The sequence below is a fragment of the Podarcis liolepis genome, assembly GCF_965112155.1.
Source record: "Podarcis liolepis genome assembly, chromosome: 16".
NCBI lineage: Eukaryota > Metazoa > Chordata > Lepidosauria > Squamata > Lacertidae > Podarcis > Podarcis liolepis.
In genome coordinates, this window is record NC_139567.1 from 4221977 (window position 1) to 4246115 (window position 24139).

The 24139-nt window shown below is 42.8% G+C and overlaps 1 protein-coding gene across 2 annotated transcripts in view; it reads right to left on the minus strand.

Annotated features, from left to right (window-relative positions):
- The window catches only part of EBF2 (EBF transcription factor 2), a 252092-nt gene that overhangs the window by 215086 nt on the left and 12867 nt on the right, over positions 1 to 24139 (minus strand). For both annotated transcript variants that reach the window (XM_083480543.1, XM_083480544.1), the window contains exon 6: positions 16520 to 16588. In XM_083480543.1, the coding sequence (XP_083336669.1) occupies positions 16520 to 16588 (69 nt within the window). The remainder of the gene's footprint in view (positions 1 to 16519; positions 16589 to 24139) is intronic.

Here is a 24139-nt window from a genome sequence, read left to right on the forward strand (position 1 = left end):
AATAAGACACTTGGACACCAGTATTTTAGGTTAGTGGGCGAATTAAGGCCACAACTGTATTGATTACAGAATGTGAGCAGTATCGGCTTAGGCATTGGAACTGAACCGACTATATCTGACTCCTGCCCACCATGCAGGGAGTCCAGTGAGGGTCAACCACCAGTAGGGGGAGCCCTGTTGATGTACATCAACTGAGAGCTCCCCCAGGGTCCCGGATGGGGTTGTGGCATGGCCCTAGCCCAGGCATAGGCAAACTCAGCCCTCCAGATGTTTTGGGACCACAACTCCCATCATTCCTAGCTAACAGGACCAGTGGTCAGGGATGATGGGAGCTGTAGTCTCAAAACTGGAGGGCTGAGTTTGCCTATGCCTGCCCTAGCCCCTACCCAGGCTTAGGACGAGATCCACACCCCCGGATCCCTTTAATGGAATACCCTTAAAATGGAGGGGCAGGTGATGGCCACACCTCCCCTCCCCGGAACCAGGTTTTACCAATGCCTAACCACTAAACCTTACAAAGTTGTGACGATTGCTACGAGGTAGGCGAAAACCAAGTGTCTGGTGCCAATTTGCCAAGTGGAAAAAATCCTGCCAGGCCCCCTATAGCCGAGGTCTATAGGAAGGCCAATATAGTGAACACATGAAAAGAGGGTGGGAGATCCACGAAGCAGGAACTGAGAGGGCGATTCCCGGCCATGCGGCTGTTTAAATGCAGCAAGCCATGCCCCCCGGCCAACTAGATTGGTCAGCCAGGTGCGTGACCCGGCCAGAAATCCCCTCTAATGCAGGGGCATTGCTACGCCCCCCGCTGTGCATGGGGAGAGCCCGTGGCCAGCGTGCAACACCGCCCCGCCTGGAAGCGGAGCAGCTTTATTATATGTGCAACCTGAAAAGGCAAAATATCACTCCCGGTTAATGTCGTTGCCAAAATGTATAATTAAAAAAAGTAAAGGACCCCTGACAGTTAAGTCCAGTCACAGACGACTCTGGGGTTGCGGCGCTCATCTTGTTTACAGGCCAAGGGAGCCGGCGTTTGTCTGCAGACAGTTTTTCCGGGTCATGTGGCCAGCATGACTAAGCCATTTCTGGCGAAACAGAGCAGCGCACGGAAATGCCGTTTACCTTCCTGCCGGAGCGGTACCTATTTATCTACTTGCACTTTGACGTGCTTTTGAACTGCTAGGTTGGCAGGAGCAGGGACCGAGCAATGGGAGCTCACCCCGTCGCGGGGATTTGAACCGCCGACCTTCTGATCAGCAAGCTCAGAGGTTTAGACCACAGTGCCACCCGTATAATTACCTGGTTTAGAATACAGATTTGTCCAGTTATAATGCTCTGAGGTGTTACAAATCGAGAGTCATTGATCTTAGACAGAAGGGCCTACAAAGATACGCATGTAAAAGAGCTGCTGCCTAAATGCAGCTCATTCAGATCAGGAAACGTCCCCAAGCTTTTCTTCCAAGGCTCAGGATCATCCCTGATCTAACTCCTGTCTCAGCAGCTCAGGAAATGCACAGTTCTCAGGAGTCTTTTTAAAAATAGCCATTTTCCAGTGGTTTGCACAGCTCTAAGACTGTGTACACACTATGCCTGTAAAGTACACTTTTCCCCCTAAACAAATTCTGGGCACTTTAGTTTACCCCTGACAAAGTTAATATTCCAAGCAACCATTAACAAACTACAGTGCCCAGAATTCTGTGAGGGAAATAATGTGCTTTGAATAAGCTTTAAAGGTATAGTGTGTACACAGCCTGAGATTTGAATTAGGGATGGGAGGAGAAAATTGTACCTGATTTGTACTTCCCAAACCAAAGAGTGAATTGAAACAGCTACTCTTTGAACTTCACCTTTCCCCAAATTTTGTGGTGCAGTTTTGTAAACAAAACAAGTGCACAAAATTTAATGAAAATTAAGTACAAAATGACATTAGGTAAAACTGTGTAAAAATGCATATATGAGGAGAAACACACAAAAAAAATGCATACAAATTTCCATGCTGGCTTTCTTTAAATAGGGAGAGGGATTAAAGTAAATTGAGGCAGAAATAAATTGAACATAAGGCTGGAAAAAATAAGAAACTGAGAACACCAAAACTGACCAATTAATTCATCTCTAGCAGTGATTAATGTGAAGAACTTATATGAAATTATATATGAAATTTTGAGGGAGCAACTGAAAGCTTATGGAAAATGGAGGGCTTTTGACAATAATAAAAATGAAGGCAAAACTAAAATCTTGACATTGTAAGCAGAGAGAAAAAGAGAGCATAGAAACCAAACAAACTTTTTTCCAAATGCTTACTGAGAAATCCCATAAATACTGGGTCAATTCCAAATTAAGGTGAAGGGAATTTAGCCATCGCTACTCCCCATCTGCCTCTTGAGGGGCTTTTTCAGGAAATACATTCATTCCTTAACACACAAACATGACACCATCCTTGGGTGGGCAATTTTGGTTTCTCATTTCACCAGTCTTAATCCAAACCAAGGGTCCCTGGGATTAAGGAAGGGGTGTAGCTCATTTGAAACCTGCTATTTTAAACAAAGCAGTTAATGCAACATGTAGTTTAGACCTCAGAGGCTTCACTTCCAGAGAGACCTGGGAAAGGATTTGAAACCTGAAGAAAGAAGACTCTTTGCATCTCATTGGAAGATAGGAAGTTGCCTTGTACTGAACCAAACCTGTATCAGAAAGTCAGTATTGCCAGGAACTGGACTTGGACTCTTCGGTGCAAAACACCCTCACCCTAGCTGAAAATTAGCAAGGCATGCCCAATATCCATTAAAAGGGACAAAATAGGGACAGTAAATTTACCAAGGACAGGGAACATACATGCGCGCAAACACACACACATGCAGTCGGCTTTCATTTACTGGGGCAGTTGCAGCATATGCATTTCAGAAAGAGGCGCTCTGCTGCATGAGAAACAGCAGCGACTCTCCTCATTTTACTCTTCGCCTAATTGGTTCACAGTCACCGAGACTCAAATAAGCCAAGTGTTTAAATAACAACTCCAAAGCCACAGTAAAGATAGAAAAAATTATTGCTTCCTGTCATGGCCAAATATTAAACACAGCACACACCTAATGACTCTATTACTCTCTGGGGAAGGCGCTTTATGAACAATAAAGTCCCAACAGACGTGCACTGTTTGGACTCGGAAGCCTCATTATGAGCTCACTGATCCAATACAATTTACAAGCTCGGTGGAGTCCTCTTGAAATTTAAACACACACATACAAAACACAAAAATACAACAACCAAATGGAGTTCTAAACAGAATTCCGAGAAAGAAATTAGCTACAGGACTCTCTATCTGGAAACAAAATAAACAGAGAGGGGAAAGGAGATGGGGCGGGTGATACAAGCACTAAAGGGTTGGGGGTTGAAAGGAAAGGCAGCAGGAGAGAAAGAGAATGAATGAATGAACCCTGTTCATATGCTTAGGATTTAATTTGTGTTGTGAGCAAGGAGGCATGATGAGCCAGTAAGAGAGTTTCTGCACTGCAAGGGCACAGCACTCTGCTATTCATGCCTACCCAAAAGTCAGTTCCATTAAAGCCAGTGGGCCATACACCCAGATAACTCTGCACTGACTGAACCTTAAAACCTGTTTTAGACTGCAGGGCGGATCTCATGCCAGGTGGCATTTTTGCAGCAGGCTGGCTACTTGTGCATCATCAAAAAGAAGTAGACAAGAGGGTGGCACAAATAATATTTGCATCCGTTAAACTATAGGTCCTTATGCTGATTTACATTTCTTTCTGCAAATTTGGAAGTCATGCTTTAATTTAAATAGAAATGCAATATATCTTGCCATAGTGGGGAAGGTCGTTCAGTCGGCTGCCCAGATGCTAAGAAACTAAGAAAAGCCCTGCTGGATCAGGCGAGTGGCCCATAAGTCCAGCATCCTGTTCTCACAGTGGCCAACCAGATGTCTATGAGAAGCCGAAAGCAGGACCTCAACTTAACAGCACTCTCGCCTCCTGTGGTTTCCAGCAACTGGTATTCAGAAGCATAGTGCCTAGGACTGTGGCGGTATGCTGGTGATGATGGACAACTTCAAGACTCCTCCCGCTCTCTATTTTTACAGTTCTTCATCTTAAATTGTACAGTCCTTCAAATAGAAGTGTCCACTAATTTAAAAGCAAGGGGTGGGTGTATTCCACCACCATGCCCTTAATTCTTCTAGTTAAGCTTGAGGTTTTATGCAGGGGGTGGGTGAGTTTCACATTGTGCGTTCAGGTTTTTAGCCCTAGTTGTGTGAAATAAACGACTGGTGAGAGCATTATTTAATCTTCTACCTTCTGAAGGCTTTTATCTCACATTTGTTATGAATTCTGTTGGAGTTAGCAGCTCAGAATAGAAGAAAACAAAGTGTCAGAATCCTATCTTCAACTCACTGAATTCTCTAAGTTTCTGTAAACTATCCCTAAACACTTCAAGTTAAAAAGTATCTCTCTAAGCTGAAAGGTTAAGTGCAGGATATCAATACATGATGTAAGTTCTATATACTTCTCTTCAATTTATTAATCTTTATGCCCATGTTTCTAATGTTACCAACAATCTTCATAAAACATATACATATAAATATATTTGTTTCTGCTGTTCATATTTTAGTAACAAACTAATTAGCCCAACTAATTCTCTCAGCCAGTGCATCCCCTCCATGCAAATAATTTCCTTAATAAACGTATCAGTTTTGCTCATTTTATAAACTTGTCTCTAATGGTAGTGTTTATCGCATGTCTATTCTTCAAGAACAAAGCTGCTAGGCTTCGGTAAGTTACATTGGTTTATTTTGGCAACAGAGTTTAAAGGTGGTATAGTGAAGACAGAATTCTCTAAGGGTGAGCAGGGGTGAGAGGGAAATTGACTCAATTTGCATATGCATGTGCACTTCCCCTAATCACAATTCCCAAACCAATAAGCAAACTGAAACACAAAACTATCCTTCAAAATTTGCACCTCTCTGAATTTTGTGATGCAATTCTCCAACTTTAAAACATGACCCCAAAATGCATATATTAGTGGGGGAAATGTACAGAATGACATATGATGGACAATTCATTGCAAAAATGCATATATGTTTTAAGGTGTTTTATCCCTTGTTATGTAATAGAATAACAGTAATAATAAGAAGAAACAAATAATTTAAAAACATAAAATAATAATTAAAACAATAGACAACATCGCATACAAAAATTGCATGATGTTAGGATAAATGTGCATAAAAATGCATATATATTTTCCTGCAGACTTTTCATAAAAGAAAACATCACAAACTGATATAGAAACGGGGTGAAGGGAATTTAAGATTGTCAAAATGAGAAGCCAGGACAACCTGGAACTGACAGATTTCTCCATCCAAAACTATCTGAGAACTTTTGTAAACACCAGCTGACATCACACTGTGATGTTCTGCTTCTTCAAATGACTTGTGCAAGTGAGACTTACTCTTCCCATCTGCAGCCCCCTACATACTCCCCAAATTTGCTCCAGAGGTTTGGAAGATCACATGGAGCAGAGTGAGGTGGGGCTGCAAGGAAAGGAGAGGAAAGGATAAGTCCTGTTGGATCCTGTAGCACAATGGCAGGTCTTGCCCATACCTCATGGACCCATACCTCAAAAGGTTTTTAAAACAGGGAAAGAGAGTACATATCCATATTGGGATATCCATACAGTGGTATCTTGGTTGTCAAACTTAATCTGTTCTGGGAGTCCGTTCAACTCCCAGAACCATTTGAAAACTAAAGCACAGCTTCCGATTGGCTGCAGGAGCTTCCTGCACTCAACTGGAAGCCACATCGGACGTTCGGCTTCCAAAAAATGTTCGCAAACCAGAACACATATTTCCAGGTTTGAGGCGTTTGGGAGCTGATTTGTTTGGGAGCCAAGCCGTTCAACAACCAAGGTACCACTGTATTGTTTCATCCCCAAGCCCCTGAAAGAATAAAACTATTCCTGGAGGGAAAAGATCTCTCTCTCTCTCTTTCTCTCTCTCAACCCCCAGGGACTTCTGAGGAATCATATTGCCTTGAGGGGAAGGGAGGAGAGACAGCCTCCAGCCTCTTCAAGATAAGCAGTTGCTTGTCTTTTCTGTTTCATTGTATAATTCATACTGGTACTTACAATTGTGTTCAGCTAATTTACAGTAGGCACACTGAAGTTAATGGATCTAGGTGAGTCATGTTCATTCTTTCCAGTGGGTCTATTCTGAACAGGAATGACATTTTAATTTAATTTAAATATATATTTTTATGGAAACAACTTTGTGATATTCTCACACACAGAAAATAGAAAAGTTTTTCTTCTCACAGACTCCTGTTCTTCTTATTTGTCCTCCCTTTTTACTACGTGTTCTTTTCCCTATTTGCGAGCACCCTGGGAAATACTGTAAGAAACAGACCATACTCACAAGGGACAAATATCCAGCACACAAGGGAATCAACTGTATGTATTAAGATTTGACAATGTCCTTTGTAATATGTTCTTGACAGCAGCTGCTCAAGAAGGAAGAATGTCTGTCCGCGTGGAGACTGGTCCATTACAGTGAAGGAGATACTGCCTTTCTTCTGCCTTGCAACCAGCCCAGGGTGTGGCTCTGCCTGCCAGCTTAGACTCAATGTTGCCCCTTGTAGAACTGAGCAGGGAGGAGGGTAGGAACAAAACTAGAAACAATTGGCTCTGCTTGTTACTGGCTCTAGCTCAAACTTATTCTTGGTCTCTCTGCCTTCCATCCTGTCAATTCAGAAGGCCAACTACCATCGCTTGCCGGTCTCCTGTAGATGTGCCAGACTTAAAGCAACTAGCAGGCTCATTGTTAACCTGGATTTCAGGCCTGACATTTGATGCCTGAGGTTAAGCTGTTGCTGAGAGAGGCATCTAGTCCAATCCCATGCAATGCAGTAATCCTGCCCACAGCTGTTCCTGGGCAGGTTTGAACCACCAACCTTCTGGTTAACAGCAAGACACATTGTTCCATTGTGCCATACTTGATCAGATGCATTAGCATTTGGGATGTGGCTTCATGCTTCTAGCTTTCTGTTTCCCAGGACCTACCTTTAGTCTTCCTAATAAGAGAGGACATCTTCCAAAATAAATCATCGGAAGTCTCGGAACCTGCTTGGCTGCAGCAGAGAAGTCCAAGGTGACCGTTTCAGCTCCAAATTACCCTGCTAGTCATCTAGAAGGCCTCCGAGTCAAGGCACAGTTGCTTCAGTTGCTTTTAAGAAAGCTCTTCTCTGACCCAGTTCTGCCTCTCCCCTCCTGAGTCACCAACTTCCCAGCAGGACTGACCACGTGAAAAGCTTTCTCCTTCAGCAAGATGCTGGGAAAAGAAGCGACCAGCTTGCTGCATGCAGAAGTGGACTTCTCCCCCACCTGCTATGGCCATTGCTGACAGTTTTTTGCTTTCAGTGTTATCTGGTTAGAACTCAGAGTGCTTTCGCTTCAGGACGGAGGCAGTGTGGTGAGGAGAGAAGAAATCCAGTGTTCTTTAAAAGGAACCAAGGCAGCCATTTGTCAAGTGACAGGGCAAAAGCACACCAAGTTACTGATTCCTCACAAACATCCCCAGCTACTAAAAAATTAATCAGCAGCAGATGGCACAACAGCAGTTCGTCGCAGGAGAGCCAGGCTAGAGCAGCAAACAAAAGCATTTGGACTCGGCAGGACAAGTGGGGAGATCACTGCAAGCTCAGGAGGGGAGAGGCGTGTGTGCAGAGGGGCTTTTGGCCGGCTCCTGTGTAGAGGCATGGGAAGAGAGAGATGTGTCTGCTTTGACTGTCCTGCACCACAGTAGGTAACAAGCAGCCTGGCCTTGACAACCATGCAGCCAACAGGGAAAAGAAGACTTGGAAACAGTTCCAAAACATGCCATGGCTGGGTCAACTTCCTTGGTTCGCATGGGGACATGCAAGGTGTCTGCTTGCTCCCATTTATATAGCATAGGAGTGGTATCCACATTTTTACTCTTCAGGCTGTGTTTCTCAAACTTGAGACTTCAGCTGCTGGTTGGACTACAACTCTTGCCATCCCTAACCACTGGCCCTGCTAGCTAGGGATGATGGGAGTTGTAGTCCAACAACACTTGGGGACCAAAGTCTGAGAAACATTGCTCCTAGGGGGTTTCTGGGTTGTGGTGAGATCTCACAAGAGCCCTGTGGAATCTTGCAGGAGCCCCACAAGATCTAGCAGAGGCCTCCAGAGGCCTTGAATGACCTTCCTGAGATGCCTTGCTTACTTGGTTCCCAGGAAGATTGTGTGAGGCCTCTGGGCAATATTGCAAGGTTCTTGCCAGAAGTCATAGCTATGTCACACTGGTAAGAAAGACTTAGATGGGCAGTAAGAGGGGTGGTGGGTGGCACAAATGCAGGGTGGCACCTTCCCATTTTGCCTTAAGTGGCAAAGCAGGATGAACCACCCCTGGAAGTAGGCAGGCAGGTGGGGGCTGGCTGAGGGCAAACTGAGGTTGGTGGGCCAGTGCCCTATTTGCCCTGATGAACTAACCTGATGGACTGTAACTTCCTGACTTCCTGGGTAGAGTTCTAGGGCATGGGCAGGCCAAAAGCAGATTGGGATCTAGTGGTACGTCTGAGGGCAATTTGAAGTCTCTCAGCAAAGTTTCATATTCCCTATAGTTTGACAGCAAGTGGAGTTGGCAACAAAGTGTTGCAGAGTCAAGTGCTCCCTGCTCAGAATTCCAGCTAATCAAGTCTACATATACACATAATTTTCCATCCAGAGAGATGAGAGCCAGTGTGGTGTAGTGATTAAGAGCGGTAGTCTCGTAATCTGGTGAACCGGGTTCACATCTCCGCTCCTCCACATGCAGCTGCTGGGTGACCTTGGGCCAGTCACACTTCTGTGAAGTCTCTCAGCCTCACTCACCTCACAGAGTGTTTGTTGTGGGGGAGGAAGGGAAAGGAGAATGTTAGCCGCTTTGAGACTCCTTAAAGGGAGTGAAAGGCGGGATATCAAATCCAAACTCTTCTTCTTCTTCTTCTTCTTCTTCTTCTTCTTCTTCTTCATCATCATCATCATCATCATCATCCCGCACCACACTCCAGTAGCCATGTCCACTGAATATGCTCAGTCTCTATTGGACAATTTGGGGGAGGTCTCTCCTTAGGTTTTTTCCTTAACGGGGTGCCAACTATAAGGGGTGAAAGGGGCTTCGGCCCCCTCAATATTTGTGGACAGGGAGCCCCCAAAGAGATTGGCCTCCTGCCTGCAAACACGCCCTCTGCGCTCCCCATCCCCCACCACCAACACTGGCAGGAAGATCTCTGCGGGGGTGTCTGGTTCTCCCCCCAAAAAAAATTGCGCATGACGTGCATATGATGTTACACAATGCCAGGCCCCCTCAATGCGGGGGGCAAGTGGGCACCCCTGTTCCTTAAGAATTATTTCTGCATTTCTTCAAACCTCAAGGTCCCTGCCCAACCCCCTAATTTGCTAATACTTGTGCGAGACTGATGCTATCTTGATCACATAAACAATGGCCCTGGCAGCCTAAACATTACAAATGAATTGAACAGTTATAGCAAGTGAAAATTCTCAGCCACAGTGGGCTTTTTGCTAATTGCTCCTTTCTCAGACTCAGTGTTCCTCACCTGTAAAACAGGAGCATTCATTAGTTGATTTGAGAAGATTCATTGGTTGATTTGAGAAGAGACATTTGCAATTCAGCTGGTCTTTTTCACAGGTTGCCATCCACATGTACTAGTCTCACCCCTCTGGCATCATGTGCCCAGGCCCTAATGTCCACATGTCAAGTGAGAGGTCAGGAAAGGAATACCAATATGTGTACTGTTGTACATGGGGAGGTGCTACTGCATGTGCTCAGGGCTCCTATGTGTTCAGCTACATGTGCTCAGGTGCCCTTTGCAAATGGCCAAATCACTGTGTGGACTTTCAGGCCACATGGCCAGCTGGCCACATGCATGCTCCAGATCCCACTCCCGGTCCTTGAATTTTCAGCTTTCATTCATGATAAAAAAATAAGTCTCTAGTTCTCTTACTTGTCGAGATGTTCCAGGTTCTCTAGTTTTCTTACATTTTATTTTATTACTATTTAATACAATCAAATATATTTAAGCTTTTTGAGCTACTGGTAATTATGATCTGGCTGTTCCAGAAAGAATCCTTCTACTACATCCACTCACTGTGAAATTTCTAGCTATGAGCCTACCCTTGTAGACTTTCCAAGGGTTATTTTATCCTATGGGGTACTTTAGCCTGGGAAACAAGGACCTGAAACCTGGTGTTCCCGAGTCCAACAATCCACTTGTGACTGGGGGCTTGTTGCTGTCAAGGCCTTTTCATCCTTGCTCTACAACAACAATAATTCTCAGATTCCTAAAAACCAAAACTTTCACATTCTTTAAAAAAAGAAAGCAACCCAAGTTTCTAGCCCTCATTTATGCTCCACAGCAATGAGGGCTGGAAAACCTCATGTCTTTATTTTTAAAGATCTAAAACTCTTAAAAATCCAAGCTTTTCACAAACATAGTAGATACAATGACAATTTCTGGACCTACCAAACCATTTGGAGATATTGGAAATGAAAAGTTGTGTTGAAAAATGAATGAAACATTAACAGAGATGTAGTTATGTTCACTTTTGAATTATAAAGGGAGGGCTGTATGCTAAGACTTTTGATTTGGCTTGGGAAACTCAATTTTCTCACATATTTTATTTCAAAGTGTATTAAAGCTACAATCCTATGCACTCCTATCTGGGAGCAACCATCTCATAAGTATGCAGTAGACATACTTAGGCCTTTGCTATAAACCTGGAAATTTTGCTTGATAAATCAGAGGCAAACAGCATAGAATGCACACTAGGGTTATATTTGTTATGGCCTTGGCTTTTACAATAATAACTCTTACCAATGAAAATTAAGAGGGAGATAAAGCAAATGTGTGTTTGCATCATTGGACGAATGAAGGCTGCAGCAGAAACATCTTGTGCTGTGAAGAAATTTTTGGAGAGTATTCAAGGTTAAAAAATGTTGACAAGAGGAGTTTATGTTCTCCAACCACAGATTCCCACTCCCCTTCTTCCAACTCATTTATAAAGCTGAAGAAGAAAGATACTATCCATTCTGGAAGCTGTTGTCACTGCTTTACAGAACTGGACAGCTCTCTGTAGTGGGATTTGGCAAGTGCCGTGGGGGCAAACTAGAAGAAGCAGTAGATATGTCACTCCTTCTTTTTAAAAAGAGAGATTCTGGAAAGAAGCTCTGTTCAGTACAAGAGATGTAGGAAGCAGCCTTATACAAAGTCAGATCATTTAAAGCACATGACTCCCCCAAAGACTCCTGGGAACTGTAGTTTACCCCTCATAGGCCTAGAATTCCTAGTGCCCTTAAAAAACTACAATTCCCAGAGTTCTTTGGGGAAAGTCATGTGCTTTAAATGTATGGAATGGGTGTGACCAAAGACTAGAGAGAACATTTCTCCAGTCTTGAAACAGTCTGACCTACCTCACAGGAACATTGTGAGAAACTTATTCCTGTGAACTCTTTGGAGGAAGGACTGGAACAAACTGATAGGTTTTAAGAACCATATTGACAGGATACCTCATCACTATCTTGGTACCCATTCATTTCCCCCCGTTTCCTTTACTTCATTTAAATCAAACAAACATACAAATACTTAATGAACAAGAACTGACAGAATTGAGATCTCTCACTCAGAGAGAGCACAGAGGGAGAGGGAGAGTTTAGAGTTTCTTTCAAAGTCTTCCATTGATTTATAAGTATAAATTCTTATAACAAAGTTAACCATGCCATTTCTTCTAGTTTAGTTCTGTTCCATCGCATAAGAAAGGCTTCCCAAACTCAATTTTGCTTCTTTCATCACACCCAAGTACATTTCCTTAAAAGCCATTACCTTACACATCAACTCAGTGTGGACCTTTCTACAACGATCTCACACAAATGGCTTTTTGTTATTTTCCCCAATATTTTTAAAGCAATAATCACCCCACGCCCTGTTAGCAAAGTTTTACCTCCAACAAAACTTTTCATGTCAGTTAATAAAATAACTTGTGCTGGCATTTTGTTTACCAACATCCATTCAGTATCCTTTTATATCTGCAGCCCTGACCTACGCAAATTAACTCAGAGGTGAGCCTTGCTGAGTTCAAAGGGACTTGCTTCCAAGTAAATATGGGTAAGATTGCAGCCTTGATCAGTAGTGCAATGGCTACTCAAAAATAAGTCTGATTGTTTTAAATGGAGCTGGTTGTTGATTCCACGTGCACTGGATTGCAGACTTAAAATAAAAATTTTAAAGCGCACACTGATTGGAACGCTCCGGTTAATTTAAGGAGCATGTGGTTTTTAATACAGGAGTCACGTTAAAAGAGGCAAGCACCCTTGAAATTAGGTGGAATGCCTCTTCTCTGTAAATAAATACATACTGTTAAGTAATGGTGTCAAGTAGCAACTCCTGGATGCATCATCTAAATACAAAGGCTGTGTGCACACTATACCTGAGCTGGAAAAGGGATCTTTTTGTAGGAAGGGGGGCAGCTCAAAGAAAATGTGGAAAGGGCAGATGCCACATGCGAGGGATCATTAGGAAAGGGGCTGAATATAAATGTGCCAGCAGCACAGTGCTGAACCACAACGCCCTAAATTGTTGGAACAGCTGAAAGCTGGGAAGGAGGCACATCACACCCACCCAGCACTTCCTGCATCTGTCACCACAGCCAGGACTATGAGACACATCAGGAGCAGCCACTCAGGGAGGGCATCCTGGCCTGTGTGGGACTAACATCTAGCCTCTGCAACAGCCAGGAAACTCAGCTGCAGAAGGGCATTTGCTGGATGCTGAAGAACAAAAGGAGTGAGGACTTACCTACATTGTTGCTCGGCTGCAGTGACTATTGCATCACCATTTATTTTAACTGTTATCTGATTATATACTATAAGCTGCCTCGAGAACTTTGGTTGGTAGGTGGGTATAAATAAATTTAGAGCACATGGCTTCCCCCAGAGAATCCTGGGAACTGTAGTTGGGAATTGTAGCTCTGTGAGGGGTATACTACAGTTCCCATGATTCTTTGGGGAAATCTGTGTATTTTAAATGTATGGTGTGTTTGCAGCCAAGGTAAGAGTCTTTTTTTCTTTAGAACTATGCAAATGTATGCGTGATTAGTCCATCACTGAAACGTCATATGTTGAATAGATAGCAGTTTATTTTAATAAATTCTTAATAATTTTATATTTCTATAATTTTTGTAAAAATTGCCGTTTTGCCCCCAAAGCACAGTTTGGCATACATATGACTGGTGAGATGAGCTGCATTGGAAGGGATGTTTAGGGAGGTGATTTGCTTATGTCTCTGGCAGAACTATGTCAAAATGCAACAATTTGGGGGGAATTGCATGAGACCAGTTTGTACAAATTGCAAAATTTGAGCTATATATTAAAATCTTAACTATCCTACTGGAATGGTGGAGACTTAGGCTGTTTCTGTAAGAAATTAACCCATAAACCCCTTGACACTTAGATGTAATAGATGTGGGCTGATGAACTGATGGAAAGAGATTGGATACAAACATGTGAGATCTGCTGATTACACAACAAATCTGGACTGTGCAAGAGAGAGATGAAAACTGGATCACTTCAGAAAAGACTGGTGGAAAGCAGACCACTGCATGGAAGACAGGTGGCCAGATCAGGACTGTTGTGTGTGGGAAGAATAGGACTGACCCTTTTCTTTTACGTATCATCTTCCCAGTGCAACTCATACTCCACCCCTCTCATTTCTGTTGTCATTGGAAGGTGCTGATTAATGAAAATCTGACATCTTCAGGGACAAACAGATGCTGGAGGAAGAAGCAGTTTCTGGCAGGAAAAAGGCACAGAGAGGAAATTATTAACCCCTTCCTCCACACGTGCCACACTTTCAATCTGCAGGAGCTCTGCGTAGTTGCTTTTTGCAGAATAATAATAATAATAAATAGTAATAATAATTCTGCATTAAACATGCTTTAGAGAAACCTCTGGAAGTAGCATGAAGCATTGCCCCAAATGCTATCATTTCACAGAATTCCTGAAGCAATTCCAGATACGATTTTCACATTCTGTTGATCAAACCTCTTGACTGATTTTTTTTTTACTAAAACGCACCTCCCAAAATAATAATAATAACCAGGCACCATAAAGTTAATTTTTTTTTATTTTACTTTTTAAAAGTAGCAGATGAAAAGCACTATCCTTAACTCTCTCACAGGAGGAAATGCTTCTAAGACAGTTCCTAATGCAACTAACATTTATCGTCCAGAAACAAATCAAACAAATTTTATTTTTCCCCTTCAAAATTATTTCCTTATTAATGAGCAAAATTCATGCCAACTTAAACAATTAATAAATCTCATACAATTAATAGACGAGGGCTGCAATTCTATAGCCAGCTACCTGGGAGTAAGGTCCGTTGAGTTCAGTGGGACTTACTTATGAATAGACTTGTATAGGGCTGTGCTATACGATTTATTTAAAAGTCTTAAGTCATGGCCAACCATTCCCTTCACTGAGGCCCATGAGGTGGAGAGAAGGAGCCTGCCTCAGGTGGCAGAATCTTGCAGGAAGTGCCTCTGCAGGCATGCTGCTCACCCCTGCTGCCGCCAGGTTTGTGCAGTGGCAATGGCTTCCAGTGAGAGCGCATGAGACTTCCACAAGTTCTTTCAAGAGATCCATGAGATCTCGCCATAAGCTGCAGCCATGTGACTGTGGTAAGACACTGAAACAGAACAGGCCACCCTTGCCCTCCACCTTGCAGAACAGAACTTTGCAATCATGTAATTTTGCTCACCAGTATGTCTGAAGGAAATGGAACTGTATCCTTTTAACTTATCACATACATACATACTGCACATGTAAAACACACACATACCTGCTTCCAACTCTTGTATTGTTTCAGAGGAGAAAGAAAAGTAATAGAGAAGTAATAGAGATGTTCCAGATCACATTGTGAACCATCAGTCTACTCACAACAACAAACAAATAATAATAATAATAATAATAATAATAATAATAATAATAATAATAATAATACATGACATTTGCTTTACTTAAGTAGCCCAACAACAGATGGGAACTTGAAGGTCATAGGGCACGCCCTGCACAGGGCAGGACTCTTACTTTCGCAGCATGCTTCACAGGTAGCTAACCTCTGCTTAACCTCTGCTTAAATTCCAGAACAGGTCCAATACATTGTTCTGCCTGAGGCGGAGGACAAGATGGCAGCCCCTTCCTATTTCATGCACAGAAGCCAACCGGACTAGCAGCTGAATCTAACTTCAGCACTAGTAACAGAGGACAGTGATGAGCATCATCCATTGCATCTGAGGCAGCAGATTAGTTTACACAGAGGCAGGTGACTGGCGGCGTGAGGTTTATGAGGAACAGCCAGGATGCTGCCACTGCTGCCCTCCAGCAACTGCCGCCTGATGCAGTTGCCTCACTTTGTCTAATGGCAGGGCTAGCTGCATTACATACCTTCAGAAAAGGAGAAGCCACCACCTCCTGAGGCAGTCTGTTTTATTGCCAAATAGCCCTTAACTCAACATGTAGCTGAATTCTGCTTCCTTGCAATTTCCAAACATTGTCCTCTGGAGCAACATGAGTAATTTCAGGGAAATTGCAATAAATGCATTCATGTGGGTGATTGTCTGTGTTGTGTTGAGGGGTTCAGTCCACAACACACACATACACTTCTAACAGCTTCCACCTACAGCTTTCATATTCAACTTAATGATCTATATTGATGCACAGAGTGTCTCTTTCAACCATATACAAGACCTCCAAAGCAACAGGCACCACCAGACACACACACACAAAAGCTTATCAAACTTCGTGAGCTCATTCTCTTCCCAAAAAGTGACTGTTAATTTCACCACCAATATATCAGCCAACTTCAAACCCTGTTTGCTACCAATTTTTCATTAGAGGCCCCAAATTGCAATCAGGATACAAAAGGGAACACTTTTTGACTCTGGCTCAGAAAGAAACAACTCTTGAGACAAAGCAAATGTGGAAATACAATGATCTGCAGAAAAGTTTATAGTAATTCCAATGCCAGGCATTTCAAACTTGGCTAATGCTTTTTCCACAAGAATGTGCCTGCAACATCATTATTTTATAAAGGAATGTTAATGAAGCAGCAAGCGGGACCTGAAATGCTATCTCTGTTCTACGTATCCAGCAGGAGCCCATCCCTCACCAAACAGACAACATCAAGCATGCTGCCACACAGTGAAGACTTAGCCAAGCTTAGATAAGCAAACAGAAGACATTCTATTTTTTTAAGAACAGACATTCCATCAAAGAAGGCCAAGAAATTTTGAGTCTTCCCCCCCCAAAAAAAAATAGTACAGCACTAACATCAACTGTTAAGCAGATACTTGCATCAAGATTCTCCACCTCATCCAGTTGCACATGATAAAAAAACCTTGCTCTTTGTTTTTGTTGCTTTTTTAAAACTTAACTTTTATTTCCTACCTGTCGATGATCACAGGGTCTGAAGGAGTCTCATTGCGGTTTCCACAGCTTTTCTTTTCACAACAACGGCTGGAGATCGAAGGAAACAAACAAAAAAGGATGATAATTCACTAAGTATAACCAAGGTGGGCACCAGAGGCAGGTATCATTGGGCCCCACCTTCTGTTGGGGGCCCCACTGCCATGCTCCTGCCTCCCCTTGCTCCTTCTCCTCCTTCTCCTTGTCTTCATCATACACTGCCCTGCCTTCTCCAAACATCTGAGCCCAGAGTGGGAAACTTTTCACGGCATGATGGTTACATTCCTTTTGGGACAACGTTCTGGGAGTCACATGCCAATGGCAGACAGGACCAAAAGCAAATGTGGGTGGAATAACAAATGCCAAATTTACCTCTGCACAGGAGGCTAGTTTCTACATTCCCTCACATGTCTTGCTTTGTCCTCCTTCCAGGAAAGCAAGAGGCATTATCAGAGTTCAAAGACACATTCCAGTCAGGCAGAAGTAACCACTGTTTCTAGGTCATTGTGGGAAATAGCTGCCCACCGTCTCCAGTCCACACCAGAGCCCCTCTCAAACCCGGGGCCACCCTTGCAATTGCACCTTCCCAACTTTTTAATAATGTTATGATAAATACACAACAGCCCAGGCCTTCAAGTAATTTTTAATGCCACTGAGTGGCTGGCTCATTTCCCACTGGTAAAATATTATAACTTTATATGTCTGCTGAATGTGCAATAAAATTTTGATCCACTTTCAAGGATATAAATAGTTAGGTTGCATGTATATTTTTAGAGTCTCAGATGAAATCAAGCACAATGTAACTAAATTGCAGCCACAAAGTGGCGTGCAAGGTGTGCCCCACAGGGCAGCTTGCACAAGTGTAGCCCAGCAAGCTGGACACAACTGCGAAGCATGAATGGTGGCCTAACTGAAGCTTGAAGATCCTTTTTGTTTTCTGCCTGAAACTGCAAAAAACGGGATGGGAATATCAAGAACCCGGCACAGAAGCTTTAAGAAGATTTGAGTGTTTTTGACTGGCTGGAATATATCACTGAATTCTAACAAAGCCTCTTGCTCATCTGGGCTTAAGACAGAGAAGAGAATGTGTGCGAACAAACCTACTGTAAAAAGGTAAAATTTATTTAGTTATTGCCATCTGCCACCTTTCCTCCAAGGAGCTCAAGGTGGAGTGATATAGTTCTCTCCTCCCCATTTTATCCTCACAACAACTTTGTGACATGGGTTAAGCTAAGAGTGGGTGACTGGCCTAAGGTCATGGCTGAGTGGGGATTTGAACCCTGGTCTGCCAAATCCTAGTCTAATGCTCTAACCACTACACCACACTGGCTCTCATGAATTGAATTGCCCCAGCCACTGCTACCTTTGGCCCTGCTCATCCCTGGCCCCTCAAAGCTTCCCCAGAACAGAATGCAGCCCTCAGGCTGTAGGGAGTGCTGAAATACTGAATGATCTCAATTGATATGACAGCTTTCTGTGTTCCTGTGCTAACATAAGACATACTTTAATATTTTGGGGTCCGCAGTCAATAGGATCAGTTGGGGCTAGAAGCGGGTGAAGGTGTATGTAAGTTCCTGGTCTATGATCCTCTGCCCCTTGTGGTAAACCACATGATCAAGCAAAGCACACTAAGAGAATCCAGATGCAAAGTGAAAGCCATCTGTCTCATTTGCTTGCAATGGGAAATTTTGGAAGAAAGAAAGTTTGCTGGCATCAGTGCACCGTACTCAGAAGGAATATTCTGAAAAGCAAAAATGCCTCTCATTCCAATAAGCCTGAGAAAGGGTTACTGCAAGCTGAAACTCAGTGCTGGGGAAGTTTCACCAACTCTTTTCTTGAACAAGCAAAACAACTGGGGGTAGAGCAGGGCAGTAGGAGAGTCCTGCCCCTGCTTCTCCACTCTAAATGGCTCCCCCACCACACACTGTAGGTTTCCATATGCATAGTGGTAAAGCAGTGGAGGCTAGTCCATTGGGGCAAGTGGGACACTGCCTTCCCAACTCAGGGTGTCCTCAGCCAGGCCCCACCACCTCATTCTTCACAACGAGTTTAGCAAGTAGCAATGTCCATCAGTTTCCTCTTTCTCCTCAATCTTGACATTGCCATTCTAGAATGCAGTAGGAAAGTGGGTGGGGACAAAACCAGAATTTGTTGGCTCCACCTATCATTGGCTTGATATTCATGAACCCTTTGCTCTGACCCCCTACTGTTGGCCTCCTTGCTTTCTGCCCCACCTATTCCAATGAGCTGCCACTGTGTATGTGACAAGAAAGAACTGTAATGACCTCAAAATGCAGGGGTGGAATGAGAATTGAAACCTTTCTGCAGCATGGAATGCTGACCTACGATTGTTGGGTGGGGTGGACAGAAGCAGGAAGTTAGGAGGAAGAGGAATGGAATTGTAAAAGGTAAAGGGACCCCTGACCATTAGGTCCAGTCGTGACCGACTCTGGGGTTGCGGCGCTCATCTCGCTTTATTGGCCGAGGGAGCCGGAGTACAGCTTCTGGATCATGTGGCCAGCAGGACTAAGCCACTTCTGGTGAATCAGAGTAGCGCACGGAAATGCCGTTTACCTTCCCGCCAGAGTGGTACCTATTTATCTACTTGCACTTTGACATGCTTTCGAACTGCTAGGTTGGCAGGAGCAGGGACCAAGCAACGGGAGCTCACCCCGTCACAGGGATTCGAACCTCTGACCTTCTGATCGGCAAGTCCTAGGCTCTGTGGATTAACCCACAGCATCACCCACGTCCCTAATGGAATTGCAGAATCGTAGAATTGGAAGGGACCACAAACACCATTTGGTCCAACCCCCTGCAATGCAAGAATCGTTTGCCCAAGTTGGGGCTTGAACCCACAACCCTGAGATTACTGTAGGAGTCTTATGCTCAACCAACTGAGCTATCCACACATGAATGACAACAAGCAGGTGTGGGGAACTTTGGCCCTCCAGATGTTTCTGAACTGCAACTCTCATCATCTATTGCTTGCTGGGGCTCATGGGAGTTATATTTGAAGGGTCAAAGGTTCCCCACACCTTGCAAAGAGCAGAACTGGCTGGTTGGAACCCTGAACAGTAGCTCTCTTTCACACTGCAACATTTTGTTCCACGTCCTACTTGGAGACTCATATTTCTAAGCCAAGAAATGGGAAACTGGGCAGCATAACTGTTGATTTTTAAAAGGCATTAACATCACTTGTGGAACTTCCACTCGCAAAATCAGGCAAAATAAATTTGGGGTAGCAAGTAGCCATATGTTGTTTGGGGTGCAAGAGTCCCCATATTGCAAAATACCTCCTGTTTTAAAAAGATGAGTGGTTCCAATGGGAGCTTTCCTGTCAATGCAACGGGGGGGGGGTGTCCTACTTTACAGTGGACAGTCCTCTCTTTGGAGGAGTCTTTTATTTGAAAGCATGTCGGGCCCAATCCCAGTTGAGAGATAAGGAACAGTAAGAGAGCAGAATCTGAGCATGAAAGTTGTCGGTCCATAGTTAGCACCCAGAAAACACACTAGGTCACTGTCTGAGGTGTATTGCGTTTTGGTTTTAAATTGCAGAAAGCTTTCTAAATGCATGCCTATACATATAAATCAATACATGGATGTCTGTTTCCCTGTTGCCTCCTTTTTGGGGTATGTGGGTTGATGCATTTTTCCTTTTATAGTGATGCACATGCAGCCACCCTAATGCAAACAGCTGGCATGGGAGGGCTGCTTGCAACTGGTACTGAGGCAAAGGAAAAATAGTCCTATTCCACCAGGGTCCCAATCCAGATGAGACACTCTCATTCTCTCACACACACACAAAACACCTTCTATTTACTTCTAAAATATATATTCTTCTTAACTATAGGACTAGTGTGACATCTAGTTTAGCACATCAATAGCGAGGATAGTTGCATGCTGGGGATATACACACAAATAGCGCTCTAGGTGAAACATAGCCTTGGAAGAAACTGGATGGCCCAGAAAGCTGCCCATTTCAAAGAAGGGCTTATGTCTTTCCCCTCCCCCTTCCAAAATGGTTTTAAAATTCAGCCCTCAACTTTCACCAAAAAGAAAAAAAAAATCTGTCTCTAATTTCAAACTCAAATAAGCACCCAGCATGGTGGCCTTTGTTTTGTTTTCTTCTCCCCAACTCCTCCCTGGCATTGCATAACAAAAGTGTCTAAATTCACACCATCTGGCCGATAAAGACCTAGGCTCACTGGCCGCCTGGCTCAGCTGATTATGTCTGCTGCTGTCTAGTCTGGGCCTTGTGGCGAAAGTCACAGCTGTGGGTCTCGCTTGCACTCAATGCAACTCTGTTATTAGCCAGCTGTAGGCCCCGAGACTACTTCTGTTCACATTATAATACCTTTTCACCCCCCTGAGCATCAAGGGCACTGGGGCTTTCTGGCAACAGCAAAACAAAACAGTTTTCCTCTTAGTGAATAGTTGGCAAGACTGGGGAGTGGGGAGGCAGGATTATTCCAGGAGGGGAAATGCCTTATTTTTATCCATCATATGAGCAAAGATTTTGCATACGTTTGTATTCAGCTAAGAGGATCGATGGCTTATGTTTCTAACTTCTCCCATCGGAACTATATTCTGTAGAAGTTTCATTTAAATCAATGAAGCTTCACAGAGCACACTTTAAAGATTTTAAGGTGTCAACACCAACAGCTTGACTCCACCCTCCAAGTACTAAACAAGTACACTAATTATTGTGAAACAGAGATTTCCCCTTCTTCTACCAGTGACACATCATTGCATCTGCATAAATATTTAGACAACATCCCTGCTAAGCTCGCATCTGTCACTCGGAGAAAGATGTAGGGGCTGCTGGATACACTTGTCTGCATTTGAGCTGAATAGTCGTGCAGTTCCATATGACAAACCAGAAAGATGTTTATCTTCTGACTGAGGCTGAAAAGCAAGGCCTGTCACTCAAAGACAATGGGCATCCACTTGAACGGCAAGGCTAGTACAGTACATTAAATTTTGATATACTGTTACTAATGCAGGCTAAACTAGGAGCTTTAAAAATTGATGCTGCTTCTTAAGCAGCTCACAGTGAGATCTGATTATTGGGCTTAAAATAAAAGTGTCAAAATTAACTAAGCTTCAATAGGTTATATCAAACCTTATTCCACATGAAATACATCCTTATGCTCATTTTGTTGTTTTCTGTTTTAAAAAATCCAATTTATAAAAGTTATGTCTACATAAAGACTTCTGCTCAAATTACCCGATTAAGGTTTTTATAGAGAGCTCTTGATTTGGTTCACTAATCCACGCATTACATTGAAAAGACATCAGAGAATTCTCATTCTTCCTCAGTTAATCTATCAAGCAAGGTGGTTACATGTTAACAAATAATTATTTTATAACCAGAGAGCCTTTTTTGCCATCACAATTAATACAAAGCATTTGATGTATAAGCCAAGGCATAAGAGCCCAAGAGTTCTGCCTGCATATTCATGTAATATATGAGCAGTGATATGGCAATGTGGGGAAAACGCTAGCCTCCATTTATGATATGTTATAACCCTTGCGAGAAGGATCTATAAAATGTCAGATTACCCCCTTTTTCTTACGTAATCATGCTTGTGTTAAAGCATTTCACAGGAAATGCTTTCCTATTTGTAAAACTTCTTTTGAAGTCCAAAAGTAAAGTACACACTGAACATCTCATTCCTAACTGATGACCAGAATACAGTGTTATTCTCTGATAAGGAAAAAGATTTCACACAAAAAGATGCTATGTTTACCCGCACAGTCACACAAATTAAGCATGAGTTTTGTCCCACAAAATGGAACACTGTGCTTGAGATAATGAACAATTAATTATAACATCATATTAATGTCAAGTTGTACTCTGTCACTAAATTTTGTATAAAATTACCTCCCCCTCCCATATTTGTGAGGACCAAGCATATTTAGCTAATGAAACTTGGCTTCCTTTTACTTGGTATGACCTAGCAAAAGTTAATTGCCTTTAAATCCAATTTATTTCAGTAGAAGGGATTTAAACACATGCTTAACTCTTCCCTTAAAATCAATGTGAGTTAAATGTGCTCCATTGTGGCTGGATTGTGTCAACTGTATTTAGCACATATAAATTTGATGCACTTTGGGTTGTACTCAATGTAGCACTAAAGTGAACATTTTGTCAGTGCGAGGATTTCTCCTTGCACAAAGGAACATTCTTGTACTGCTATCCTAAGAATTTTATGTGCACTGATCATGCTCAGATATTAATACCATGCCATGAACACAATCCTGGCACAGTTTTAAACCTCAAAACCAAAGTTAGGAAATACTTTCATTAGGATCAACCAAAGTGACACAAGACTGTGGCAAGCTTTTAAAGTTTCCAAAGTCTTTGCCAAGCAAGATAGTACACAATGTGGTGTGTGTGTGTGTGTGAGAGAGAGAGAGAGAGAGAGAGAGAGAGAACACAAGAACAATTACATCTGTCTTCTGCTTGGAGGATTTTAGATTGTAAACTTCTTTCAGTTAAGATCCGCCCTTCTGTACTTTGTAAAACATTTATCAATGGCATAAGACTGACAAAAATACAGCCTTCATATTCAGACTTGCTTACAGCCACATGGTCTGATAAAGAGCACACAGACTTAGAGACATAAGAGTTAGACCATTTGCCTATGTATCTCTAAACCGCCTACTGTTTACTGACTAACTGGCTTTCCAGGGTTTCAGACAGGGGACTTGCCTAACCCTACCTGGAGATGCCAGGAACTGAACCTGGGATTTTCTGCTTGCAAAATAATGTTCCACCACTGAGCTATGGCACTTTCCAAAATAAACATGCTTGTGCATATCCATAATGAAAAATATTTGAAGACCAACATGGAGAAAACGCATGCAACAATTCCTATTGTTTTCACACATACAAAGCCATTGTTATCCTTTTGGATGCATTCTTTCCACAATTTCACTGATATACCAGCTTTCTGATTATGAAGAACATGAACACAACTTTCAACAGAATTCATGTGATTTGGGGGGGGGGGCTTAAATAGAAAGAAAAAGCATGTCAGCATTTGAAATAACATATACGTATTGAGATCAATTGTGATCTCTTTAGAATCTAGAGAAAAATTGTAAGGGCCCTCTTTAATTTTAATTTTTGCACAACACCTAGCAGTTTTAAGTACTAGAGAAAACACATATGGTCAAGCACTGCTAGACTAAAAAAACCCTGAAACCCTTGGACAATGGAGTCAGACTAAGATCAAGATTGGTCTCATGTTTCTCAGCTGAAGAAAATACCATCGACCAACTTCACTCAAAGAATATGCATTTTTACTCAGAAGTAAGTTTCATTGGGATGTATCCAGCTAAGTTCCACTCGGAATAAACTGACTTAATTTGATGAACCCAAGTTAGCTAGGTCCATCAATTACATCAGGTCTTCTCTGAGCAAGACTAACCCTGGGTACAGCCATTGTACTTTTACAAACAGGGAAGTGTGCATAGGATTGCAGCTTTAACATAAAGATCACTGCCAATTTGCACTGCCATGTGCCAACTAGGACTTTCACCCAGTTAAAAAAATAATATGCTGCCATCTTAAATGCACATAGTATGGAATAA